The sequence below is a fragment of the Pieris napi genome, chromosome 24, assembly GCF_905475465.1.
Source record: "Pieris napi chromosome 24, ilPieNapi1.2, whole genome shotgun sequence".
Taxonomy (NCBI): Eukaryota; Metazoa; Arthropoda; class Insecta; order Lepidoptera; family Pieridae; genus Pieris; species Pieris napi.
The window spans coordinates 270,767-284,380 of record NC_062257.1 but is presented as its reverse complement, the minus strand read 5'-3'; the positions used below and the strand labels follow the sequence as shown (position 1 = coordinate 284,380).

Sequence of the window (13,614 nt, the reverse complement as noted above, 5' to 3'; positions counted from 1 at the left end):
GCGGACTTTCAATGTGTCTGGCAGGGTGTAAAAACCATTGAAACTGTCCGGCTCTTGAGGTATCATATTTTCATAGGTCCCCAAGTAACATATATAAAATTTAGCTTTTATACTCTAACGAAAGTATAATTATAATTTATTAATGTTTAGGGGTGTCTGGCTGGGGGAAGCAACTGTCATAAGTGTCCGGCAATGTATGACGATATTTATAAAGTTATCCCTAATAAAATATAATAAAATTGAGCTTTATACTTTAAGGGATTTAAGGTACTAATTTATACACCTTTACTACCTGTTATCTGCCAAAGTAACCACTACCCAAACTCTATAGTCTCAGGTCGTTCTTACCTGTATAGGGGACACGCACAGAAGAACTTTCAGCTTTTATAAAATGACGAAGGTCTGGCCTAAGCAAAGAGCCCTGGGCTCTTAGGATATTATGTTTCTTTTAGATTGTTAATTATCTGTCATGTGTCACAACTGACGTTTTATTGTAATATTGAGAGAGTTAGTCTGTGGATATAAACGACAGTTTTCAGCTTGTCACTTGATTAAAAAAAAAACACACTTCAGGCCTTTTTAGGTCTGGTCCTCAGATTTCTGTATCTGTTTCAAGATCATTAGTCAACCTAATAGGCAAGTGGGTGATCAGCCTCTGCCTGACACACGCCGGCCACTGTTTGGGTCCTAACCCAAGCCGGTTTCCTCACGATGTTTTCCTTCACCGTTCGAGCGAATGTTAAGTGCGCACATAGAAAGAAAGTTCATTGGTGCACAGCCGGGGATCGAACCTACGACCTCAGAGATGAGAGTCGCACGCTGAAGCCACTTGGTCTAAGATCCCGATATACAACGACCTTCACCGAGATGCTTATTTAATGAAACGTATTTTATATTTAATTTAATATGTCAATAAATATAATCCATATGGGTTGCCTAGCAAATTTCAGTCCAGAGTATGTTTAATTAATATTTAAAAAAATATATTTTTTTAAACATTTCACCGGTATGATTATTAGATAAATTCTATACCAATCGAAAGTATGAAGCCCATAGAATATGCAAACGTTAGGTTGTTTTTATCAATTAATTATTTATGTGTATATTTTTTATGTGACACTAAAGTATATATACATCTTTAGTATAAAAGAAGGTTTTAGTGATACATATATAATTATATCCTATATACCCTGATTAAAAATATTGATTGAAAAAAATAAAAAAAAATTACTACATGCAAATTATAAAAAAATATTTTTTTTTAAATATTAATTAAACAAACTCTGGACTGAAATTTGCTAGGCAACCCATATGGATTATATTTATTGACATATTAAATTAAATATAAAAAACGTTTCATTAAATAAGCATCTCGGTGAAGGTCGTTGTATATCGGGATCTTATACTAACTAGGCCAACACTGTTTAAGGACAAAACAGACCTTAATTCTCTCGAATTGTCATCCAAATTTGCTTGACATAACATTTTAGTTGAATAGCGCACTCACCGACGTACTGTATCAATGATCTTTCTAAATGGCTGTTCCCAAGTGTACATTTTGATGACTTCCATTCCAATAACGATCTCCTCCATCAGACGGACTCTTTCGTCAGATTTCACTGCGGTGTTGCGTCTGTAACACGCTGTGCGGGAGCCCAAAAATACTGAAACAATTATAATTTATAATAAACTGGTCTGCTAGACCGGCCAAGCGTTGCTATGCTAAGGTTTCTATTACATAGTAGTAAATCAAGAGAAACGGCAGGAGAACACCAATACACCATGCTTTTTTGGTGGTTATGCCATTAAATTGTAGCTTATGTGAAACGTTGGTATCAACACAGCGCCATCTGTTAGAATTGTGACTATCAAATAATAAACAAATATTTTGCAATAAAATAATATTGCGGGTATAAATTGAGATGTAAGCTATCCTATCTTTTAAGTTGGATCAAACTACACACGCTGTGCAATTTTGATTGATATCGGTTCGGTAGTTTAGGAGACCATAGCGGACAAACAACGTGACACGTAATTTATATATATTAAGATAAGATTACAAGCTGACCCGACAAACGTCGTTTTGCCATGTATATTATTTCTAGGAAAGATTTTTTTAGTTCAATAAAAATTACTAACTACTTTAATAAAAAATAGGCGTTGATCATAGAGGGGTGATAATTAAGGGTTGTATGTATTTTTTTATGCTGCATCATAAAAAAATAAAAACAAAATGTTTTGTCTAAAAAAAAAATTGCTGTGGGAATACCACCCTTAACATTTAGGGGGACGAAAAATTGATGTTGTCCGATTCTCAGACTTCCTGAATATGCATAAAAAATTCATAAGAATCGGTCGAGCCGTTTCGGAAGAGTATGGGAACGAACGTTGTGACACGAGAATTTTATATATTACATACAATTCCCATGAAAATCATGATAAATTCCACCAAATGCTTTTGAATGATTTTAGATAGACTTCCTCTGTGCGGATTTAACATTCACTCGAACGGTGAAGAAAAACATCGTAAGGAAACCGGCTTGCCTTAGACCGAAAAAGTCGACGGCGTGTGTCAGGCACTGGAGGCTGATCACCTACTTGCCTATTAGATTGAAAAATAATCATGAAATAGATACAGATAAAAAGGCCGGTTGTAGCGCCACTGATTTATGTTAAATTCTGTTTATACTGAACTGAAAATCCATATTTTATTAATAAATATACGTACTTTGAAACGGGACCACTGCGAAGACTACTAAAGCTCCATAAATTGCTGACATTCCCATTTCTCGATATAAATAAACGGTCATGAACTGAAAATAACGTTAATACAACAACAAGCAAAGAAGAAAGACAGTTTAAGAAAAACAGTAGTATTAGAAAAACACTTTTTTAACGGATTTGAATCGCATCGGATTTTTGACGGTACGCTGTAAAGCACGCGAAACGTCGGTTAAATTAAAAATTATGTAAAATAATTGTAAATTTATAATAAAACGTAACTTCAAATCCGTTACAAAAGTGTTTTTCTATGTCTTAAAGTTATGTCAATAAAAGACAATAATATAGTAGTATTATTCCTAAAATTCGATTTTTAACGATAAGGGCTGGAATTCCATATATTTTCTTTACGAAACCCTACTTCTTGACTGGAATGGGGCCGTTCAAGTATTATATATATCCCCCTCCCCCTGTTGTCAACAAAAGTAAGCAAAGCTCTCAAAAATAATAGTACATAAACCTATTTTTGTAGGAATCCTCAAAAATGCATTTCGTTTTCAAGCAAAGACAATGTGAGGGTAATATGTGTTAAAGGATAAATAATTACTAATGACGTAATCACCTAATAAGAAAATTAAAGACACCGGACCCCCCCCCCCCTAGTGCTAGCGTAATACTTGAACAGCCCCAATAAAAATGAAATAAGATATTTAATAATACTGGCTGGACTCCCAAAATGAATCTAACAACAGTTTGTAGTTCTTAAGAGGCTATGACCAAAATCACTCATCGTAGATTTGATTTGATACAGTTTTATTGATCCAACACACAATACAATATAATGCCTCGATACAAAAAACAAGATAAGGTCACCTCTAACATTCGTCTAATTTCGTTTTTATTCAATCATGGCGAGTATTATGGAAACAAAAGTTAATTTAATTACAGCACATTAGGCCGAGAGCTTTTACTAGGGATTTTATGAAATCTAAATATATAAAACAAAGTCGTGTTAGTTACACCACTTATAACTCAAGATCGGCTGGACCGATGTTAGTTATCTATCATTTTTGGAGGATTCTTCTCCGCTCCGAATAGCAGAATAAGTAATAAAATATCAGATAAGTTATCTAATAAAAATAAATAATATTAATTTTACGACATCGATTTCGTGTCAGTTCAAGAAATTCCGATCTTGAAGTGAATGAGGAGATGCATAACCAGGCTTTGATCTTGATGGTGCATCAGAAAATGCTTTAACATGCAGTATCGCAATATTACACGCTACAGAGAAGAGACCTAATGTGTAAAACTGCCATTCTTTTTTCAATAAGACATTTCTGTATTTGCAAAAAATGTATTAATGTTATTACCTTAATGAAATCCAAAGTTTAACTAACGTTAACACGATATTATTAGACTGTTAGGCGGAACGAAGTAAAATTAATTTTGCTAGCTTACAATAGTTTCCAATGGGCCGATCCAAAGGTAGTGTACGAATAGAGGACCAGTATCAAATCGGTTCACATCATTAGCCATCAGATTGACAACAAGACCTCCTCTGGTCTCAGACATTGCTTGGAGACTTACTTTTAGTGCCTGAAATAATTGTTTGGTTATATTTTTACTAGCACTGCGAAAATTCCGCGCACCACCACTATGTGGAACCAACTGCCCACTGAAGTATTTCCGAACCAATTCGCCTTAGGGTCCTTCAAGAAAAGAGCGTAATTCTTAAAAGGCCGGCAACGCACTCGCGATCCCTCTGGCATTGAGAGTGTCCATGGGCGGCGGTATTACTTAACATCAGGTGAGTAGGTAATTTTACATTCTTTTAATAAAATCAAGTCGACGAATTAAAAATTTATTCGTCTTCTATATGTAATTTATTTCACTTAGAATACCTCAAAAACGATTGAATCGCTTTCTATTGTTCCTTAAGTTGGGATAAACCTGCTAAATAAATCAAAACATCTCGCTTTCGAGAAATTTATTGACAAACAAACATACGATTACGTAAATAAACACGTTATTCAATTTCAAAATTATCTCAGCATACGTCAAACTGATACCTTCCTTTTTTAGAAGTTAGGTAAAAACATAAAATAGAGAATATCTTTTCCCATATTTAGTAATAAAATAGTATCTGTATTTGTTTCCAAATTATTAAACAAAATATGCAGGATTCGAACGCTGATGAAGATCGCCAGAAGAACGCGTTCTATATTACATACTAGCTGATCCGGCAAACGCCGTTTTGCCATGTCATTATATCATTTATGGTTATTGTGCCTCACTCGACATAGATAGTGTCGTAGTGATATAGTGTGTCGCGGACTTTTTTGTAGATATTTATAAGATCTACAATTACTTAGAACATTTTATGGTTCTATCTTTAATAGTTTAGGCAGGGTACGCAAAATAAGTAACTTTTTTGGTTGATTTTTTACACCTTGTGTCCGAAAAACCCTAATATCTTACGGAACCCTAGTTTTGTTCAAAATTAAATATAGCCTATATTACTCGTGGATAATGAAGCTTTCGAATGGTGAAAGAGTTTTTAAAATCGGTCCAGTACTTTATGAGCCTATTCATTACAATCAAACAAACAAAGTTTTCCTCTTTATAATATTAGTGTAGATTAAAATTAAATCTTTTTTATTATCATGAATACTTTTCTGTAAATAAGACTGCATATCCCCACACGCATCTTCATCCCAATATGCATGACACCCATCATGAACGGATGCTGCACCATCACATTGATCATGCTGCAGAAGACCACTCCGAACGAGAAGAACACGGCCTCACCCCACGACACTCCACTCGACATATCGTAGTATGAATGAAGACGTGACAAATACGTCGAGTTAGATCTAAAATAATAATTTCCGCTGAATCGCCCATCAGCTACTTCTATTGAGACTTGCCAAGTACGCAGGGGACATAAAATTGTTTTTCTATTCCAAAACTCTCTCTACTCTACTCTTGAATCACCATTTACGCGTGTCTTGCTCACCCTAAACACTATTGCTTGTGAGACGGATATATTTAGTTGCACAAGAATTGCATAATTTATAATTAGTTAAATAAGGTTTAGGTTTTAAGTTTTTAATTGTTATGTTTATATTATATCTTCTCCAGTTCATTATTTGAACATTCATTTTGAATGACAATACTTGGCGATTAAAAAGAGTGGCGGAAAGTTTCTTGCCAGTTCTTCTTACCCGCTCTACGCCCTTGACGTGCGAACTGCCCTGCGATTCTGTAACTCACTTCACGAACTCACACAGCGGTTTTCGCATCGGCGGTCGCTCTCAAATCAGTCGTGAAGCAGTCATTTTATGATTTGGCATTCTGAAAAGGTGGGAGCTTGTAGTTTATTGTTTATCAGAATGCCAAATCATAAAATGACTGCTTCACGACTGATTTGAGAGCGACCGCCGATGCAAAAACCGCTGTGTGAGTTACAGAATCGCAGGGCTGGTAGTAAATGTAAATTTACAATTAATTTAACTTGACAATTCAAAAGTGTACTTGGTTACCCACTTGAATAAAGATATTTTGAGTTTGAGTTTATGTTTTCAGTTTAGTCTTCTATTGTATTAGTATTACGTTACTGTAAAGATAGGAAATAATGAAAATAAATAAATAAACTTCACTGGCGCTACAACTCTTTGCTTGGGCCACAGATCTCTGTATCTGTTTATTAATAGGCAGGTATGTCAGCCTTGTGTGCCTGACACACGCTATTCACTTTTGGTGTCTAAGATGATGTTTTCCTTCACCGTACGAGTGAAAGAAATGCGCACATGGAAAGTCCATCGGTGCACAGCCCTTCAACCCTACGACAATAGGAATGAGAGTCGCAGGCTCATTAGGCGAACACTGCTCTACACAGTTCAATTGCTTAAGAAATAATTTATCATGCCATATGAATGCTACGACGAAAACAGACTATTTAGAGAACTATATATATTCCAAAATTAAAAGGAAGATTTCATCATCATCATCATTTAATTCATCTCATATATTGTCTCTGCACAGACTTAATGTAACATTACGACTAACAAGTAATTTATTAAAAAGGATATTTAACATAAGAAAGTGTCCAATAACACTTACAGTCTCTATTAAGAGAAAGACACTCTGTCAGACGCCAGAAATATTAAATGATTTATTTATAAAAAATTCTAAATAATATGGACTGGTATTCATTTTTTTCTACAAGGTTCATCAGCGCTCTTCATATTAAGACAACTACATCGAAGTTGCATACAATTAAATTCAATTCGAGCTTGGGTCCTTCGAAAAAACTCCTGTTCTATACTTCGCAAGCAGCAGTTTCTGATGCTACGGAAGTTACGGTGCTGCCCTGCGATTCTGTAACTCACACAGCGGTTTTAGCATCGGCGGTCGCTCTTAAATCAGTCGTGAAGCAGTCATTTTATGATTTGGCATTCTGATAAGCAATAAACTACAAGCTCCCACCTTTTCAGAATGCCAAATCATAAAATGACTGCTTCACGACTGATTAGAGAGGAACCGCCGAAGCGAAAACCGCTGTGTGAGTTCGAAAAGTGAGTTACGGAATCGCAGGGCAGTTAACTCAAACTTTATTCATATCGGTAAACAAGTACACTTATGAACGTCAGAAAAGAAGTTAAAATATAATTGTAACATTGTAAAATTAGTTACTTACGTGGAATTGAACATGTCTTGCGCTGGACTGTAATACCTGAGTAAGAGACCCAGAAATAGTGGTTGCTGTAACCTAGGACAAAATAAAATTAATCAAATTCCATTTAAGAAATTCTTCAAATAAAAACTGTTAACAGAAAATGAGTTTGCGACAAAAATTTGTACCAAGAAGATTTTAGTTTTGCTCATCAAACAAATATATTTGAAATTTATTATGCAATATTTCACTAATCTTCTTATATATAACATTCTCGTGTCACAATGCTCGTTCCCATACTCCTCCGTAACGGCTCGACCGATTCTTATGAAATTTTTAATGCATATTCAGTAAGTCTGAGAATCGGACATCTATTTATCATCCCCCTAAATATTAAGGGTGGTCCATTGTCCAACCCAAAAATTTATTTTCTATTTTTTAACCCCTATTTTTCATTTGTTACTTAAAAACTTATGACTTGAACTCTGAGGTTTATATACAGAAATATTCACAGAAAAACCGAACAGTCTCTGGGGTAGCATAGCAAAATGTTGCATGTTGGTATGTACTAAAAACGTAGGCTAAGTAAAATCACATCAAGGAGAAACAAAGTTCGCGGGGTCAGCTAGTATAATATAAAGTAATAAACATATAATTTATAAATGACTGTATTATGCATTTAAAAGCAACAACCATACACGAGTTAACTTGCTTAAATCTCATTCCCAATATTCAGTCAACATGTAATTACTTAATATAAATAACGCGAAGTATCGGACATATTTGAAATGATATTCATTTATTGAGAACGGCTGCTGTTACTCCGACTTAAAGGGAGGATGCTCGGAGAGTCGACTGACTTGTCTGACTTGATTAAAAAGAGTGGCGGAGATTTATTGCCAGTTCTTCTCTTCCGTTCTACGCCCTTGATTTGAGAGCTGGCAGTAAATGTAAAATTAGAAGCATTAATATGTATTTCTTTAATGACGAATCACAAGTGTACATTGTGTTACCTACGTGAATAAATGATTTTTGAATTTGAATTTGTCGACCCAGAAACCACGGTAAAACCCCAATCCCACTTACTTCGTTAGCGCGATTCAAGGTATGACGTCAGCGCAGTGTTTGATTAAACAAAAGACCGATTTATCACAACAAATTTGATTAATATACCTGATAATAAATTCCATAGCTGCGAGGATCAAACCGTAGAGCATCAGTTCTACTCCGAACACCTTCGCTAAAACTTTTAAAAGACTTGGTTTTTTGTCATCTTCAGACTGTCTTTTGACTTCTAGATCCCAGGCTTTTTGGATCGAGTCACCTGATAAAAATATGGTGAACTTACATCAAATAACTGTGCGAAAAAGAATCCAGAACTGAGAAATACCACTGAACCGATTTGGAAAAAAGTTGGAGAAATTTGTTATTACGAAATGTTACACGCGCTTGGCAGCCTGAACAAAAATTACATTCATATATACATACCAATCATAATCTTTCTTAGGTTAGTGAAAAATAGTTTGATATGATATAAATTTATGTTTCAGTGGCGCCAAAGCACTCTTTTTAAATCAGTTTTATTCAGTTTCCTAATAGGTATATATATTTCTATTCCTATATAGATTTATGTTATTATTATTAATAACTTAAAATGTCACATGGGACACGGTGTAATGGTTGCAGCTCCTTACAAACATTTTGTTAAACAAAAAAATGGCGATTAAAGAGTGGCGGAGAGTTTATTGCCAGTTCTTCTCTCTCGTTCTACGCCCTTGATTTGAGAACTGGCAGTAAATGTAAAATTAGAAGCATTAATATGTATTTCTTTACTGACAAGTGTACATTACGTTACCTATGTGATTAAATGTTTTTTTTTTAAATAGAAATAGGCGTCTTGCGAGTCCGGCTTTTTATTGATTATTGTGTCTTTCAAACATTTATAATTGTATCGAAATCGAATTCAGGCTCACTGATGATCTTTTAGAATGTATTCAATAAATCTTGAATCAAATTTATCTGAATACATTTTAATATCTTTATTGGTTACTGCTGGCCTGGCGAACATCGTACCGCCTAACAGTCGATTCTTTTTTTTTTTTAAATACTTATTCTGCTATTCGGGACACGGGTCTAGCTAAGAAAAAAAAAGAAAGTTGATAATACAACAAATACATTATGTCAAAAAATAAAAATTTACCTTCCCGGAACCCTTCCACTAACACTTGAACTTTATGATATGGTATTAAAGTTCAAATTGCCTTTAAATATTATTACGAATATTTTGTATGGGAATATAGAGTTGTTTTTAGACATTTTCACTCAATTTTTTTAATTTTTCTCTCCGTAAGAACTATCCTCGTACATCAAGGAATATTATAAAAAAAGAATCAGAGAAATCGATCAAGCCGTTTTCATGTTATGTCGTGACAACGGAAAACGGGTTTCATTTTTAGACAGCGAATTTTATTTGAATTACCCAAAACGTCAGATCTATGTTCAGGTAGAGGTGCATACAAATCGTCTTCTCTGATATCTCGCCTGTATCCAAGCATAAATGTCTCCAGAGTCCATCTTAAAACAATATTTTAATTATTTCGAATTAAATATTAACAGTGATACTTCGAAACCATGAGCAGTATGGCCTAGTTACTTCAGCGTGCAACTCTCTTTCGTGAGGTCGTAGGTTCGATCCCCGGCTGTGCACAAATGGACTTTCTGTCTATGTGCGCATTTATCATTCGCTCCTACAGTGAAGTACATCGTTAGGAAACCAATAAAGTCGACGGCATGTGGGCACAGGAAGCTGATTACGACTTGCTTAGATTGACAAATGATCATGAAACAGATACAGAAATCTGAGGCCCAGACCTAAAAATTTTGTAGTGCCACTGGTTTAGTTTTTTACTTTGAAACCATATTTCGTCTCGCTCCATCATCTACCGCATTTACCATGGAGAATGTTCGGATAATACCTGTAGCTGAGTTACATCATCAATCGTCGAGGCAGAATACGAAATTTCACCCATATCACCTACTACGTTCAACAACTGAGTGATTTCTAAGGCACTGTTTGGATCTACACTTTGTGGATCCAGCTGCCCACTGAGGTATTTCCAACGTCCTTCAAAATAAGAGAGTACCAATTCCTTACAGGCCTGCAACGCCTTCGAACATTGGAGCCTTCTGGCAGTGTGTGTCCATGGGCGCCGATATCACTAGCCATTTTGCCCTCTTTTCTATAAAAAGTAGCTACCATGGTCCCCATTTAAGACATATATATTCTCACCCAAAGGTTAAAGCGGAGAAAAGATTTGCTTTATATCTTGGATTTAATTGTCGTCTTTGTTTTGGCCCGGTATCCATTTTAATTATTTTCCGAATATTACAATTACATTCACAAAGTATAATCTAGTAGGCTACGTTAGTACTGTTTTATTAGGCATAGACAAGAATTATTTTTTCTACATTAAACATGCAAATTTGTGTAATTTCTAAGTATGTATTGTATGCAGATAAATAAAGATTATTTAATATAAATACATGCAAATTTGTGTAATTTCTAAGTATGTATTATATGCAGATAAATAAAGATTATTTAATGTAAATACTAAATATACACCTTTTAGTTTTAACACATATTTTAAAACGAATCATAGCAAACAAGCGATCTTTTAAAACAAAATAATATATTTATTAAAGAAAACTCGTCCATCTTAATGCCAAGATACACGTGTTAATTGCTTTTATAGTTTTATTATGTACGAGTACATATTTATCGAAATCCTAATTATGTTAATGTTAAGTGTAGATTGACTGAATGAATCATGAAATAATCAAAGGAATAAGTGTATTTAGTCACAGTGATTGAGTTTAAAAAAATGTTCAGGCTACAACTGAACTTTAATTAGCAATTAGGATTCACAAAATATCAATAATGAGTATTTTGATTAATTAGTTGCTTACGTCATTGTCACTATCAGAAAAACTCACTATTTCAGTTGTGCTTGCAAGCTTCGTTACCTATATAATCTAGGAGATTTTAGTATCACCAAGCCTAAGGAAAATGTAAACAGAATTAAATTGACCACTTTCAAAATTATTCGTCGTCATAATAGTTCCGTTACAGCGTTTTACTTTTCATTAAAGAAAAAGTAATTCTTAAAACCATGTTTTTTCGCTATGGTATGATGATTTGGGTATAGTACCCAAACAAATTTAAAATTTTAGTAATTTTTGGTACAATTTGGGGCTTACAGCAAATACGTTTATATGTGTGTTATGTTTTGTACGGCAATAGATTATTGGATTCTCATCTAATTTTTGATAGAACTAATAGGAACAAAAATAATTTCGAAATACTACTAAAGTTCTATGATTGCACATACTAGGTACATATGCACGTACCTAGTGTTTAGGATGTAGAAATACATTATTTCTATGTACATATTTCATAAACCTTTAATATAAAAGGAATTTTTCTAGTTTTGTAATTCAATTATAAGAAAATGATTCGTCTATTGTTCCTCGTTGTTTTCGCCATTTTCTGTGATGTAAGTATATTTCAAATACCTACTATTAAAACCAAGATGACTAATATAACAAAAATTTTAAACTTATTCCTTCTATTCTGTTTATATCGCGTTATGTATTATTGTAATTGGCTCTAAGTTGCCTTTTAAACACATTTTATTTACTATTGTCTAACAGACCGGAACACATTTTGACGTCGACAAAATCTCGTTTCCCGCCAAAAATTGTGTGCCTTTGGTAGGCACAGATAGCTAAAGGTCTGGCATATAAAGTAAATTTAATAAAACAGAGACAAAATGTAGGACTTTTTTATAAATTTAATCTTATTTAGAGCTGTGCATAAATGAGAACTTTATTAAATAATTAAAAGACCTCGCATTAATTACGTAGTGTTATTAAGCGCTATTGTCACATCTCAGCTATATGCTACGACTCGGATACGTTTATTAAACTCTGAATTAGTAAAATTATAAATGCAATTTTAAAAACGAAATAGTATAGACACATACTGCTGTGGTCTCTGGCAGAATGACCAGCGCTGTAGAACATTCTGCTCCTCAGCATAATGCTGCGCCAGGGCCAATTACAGCCACAGCACACACGCATTACACACTTGAAACGAACCGAATGGGAAAAGGGATTTATTTTTATTTTTTTATATCTCTCATTATATTTATTATTTAAATTTTTTCATTGATTATTGTAATTTTATGTGTGTGTTTTTGTTTGTAATAAATGATATGTCTTTGTAAATCTCTATGTCTACAACCACTAAACAATAATATTTTGTAAAAATTATTTACGCTTATTTTTCATTTTATGTTATTAATATAAAAGAAAATAATATTTTACCAGTCTGATAAGTTAACGATTTGTGTAAGCAAACATTGGAATGTAACGCTGGAACTTCGGGTTTCCATCGAGACCTTTCCAAGTTTCCAGCTTCCTATGATTAAGTTATCTAAATATTTCTAATAGTCTAAGAACAAGTACGGCACAATTTTATTTAAGATGTATGTATAATACGGTTTTTTTTATTATAGATGTGCCTGACACAAAGGTTATGCGGATTACCTCGGCCTATACAACCGCCTCCATCTATAAAATACTCCATTCCTGCGAAACCTGTCGTTACCGTAGGAAGACCCATCGTTGACAATTATGATACAATACAAATGACCAGAGTTCTGAATCAACTCCAAGATAATCCTGTTAAGGATGACTGTGGATGTTTTTCTTCAGAAATTATAAGTAAATTGATAGATGCGCTAGTCGTGTCTACAACAATGCGAAACAATGGGCGAAATGAGGGCAATTTGCTGAATGTCGCTCTTGGTGACACGGATTTATTGGGTGTATCTATTTAAATGCACTATACGTACAATAATATGAACAATTTATATGTATGTGAAAGCATTTTCTCATAAATATTATATAACTAGCTGGCCTGGCGAACATCGTACCGCCTAACAGTCGATTCTTTATTTTTCTTAAATACTTATTCTGCTATTCGGGACACCGGTCTAGCTAGTAAGATAAAAAAAAAAATTGATAAGACAACAAATACATTATGTCAAAAAATAAAAATTTACCTTCCCGGAACCCCTCCACTAACAATTGAACTTTATGATATGGTATTAAAGTTCAAATTGCCTTTAAATATTATTACGAATATTTTGTAT

The 13,614-nt window shown here is 34.0% G+C and overlaps 1 protein-coding gene across 1 annotated transcript in view; it reads right to left on the bottom strand.

The window, feature by feature from the left end:
- Positions 1 to 9,968, bottom strand: part of LOC125061939 (probable multidrug resistance-associated protein lethal(2)03659) — a 45,870-nt gene extending 35,902 nt beyond the window's left edge. Inside the window, exons 1-7 of the mRNA XM_047667572.1 lie at positions 9,879 to 9,968; positions 8,573 to 8,723; positions 7,424 to 7,495; positions 5,396 to 5,597; positions 4,183 to 4,320; positions 2,729 to 2,813; positions 1,508 to 1,664 (exon numbers count right to left, since the gene is read on the bottom strand). Coding sequence (XP_047523528.1) covers positions 1,508 to 1,664; positions 2,729 to 2,813; positions 4,183 to 4,320; positions 5,396 to 5,597; positions 7,424 to 7,495; positions 8,573 to 8,723; positions 9,879 to 9,954 — 881 coding nt within the window. The 5' untranslated portion in view covers positions 9,955 to 9,968. The remainder of the gene's footprint in view (positions 1 to 1,507; positions 1,665 to 2,728; positions 2,814 to 4,182; positions 4,321 to 5,395; positions 5,598 to 7,423; positions 7,496 to 8,572; positions 8,724 to 9,878) is intronic.
- Positions 9,969 to 13,614: the final 3,646 nt, after the last annotated feature.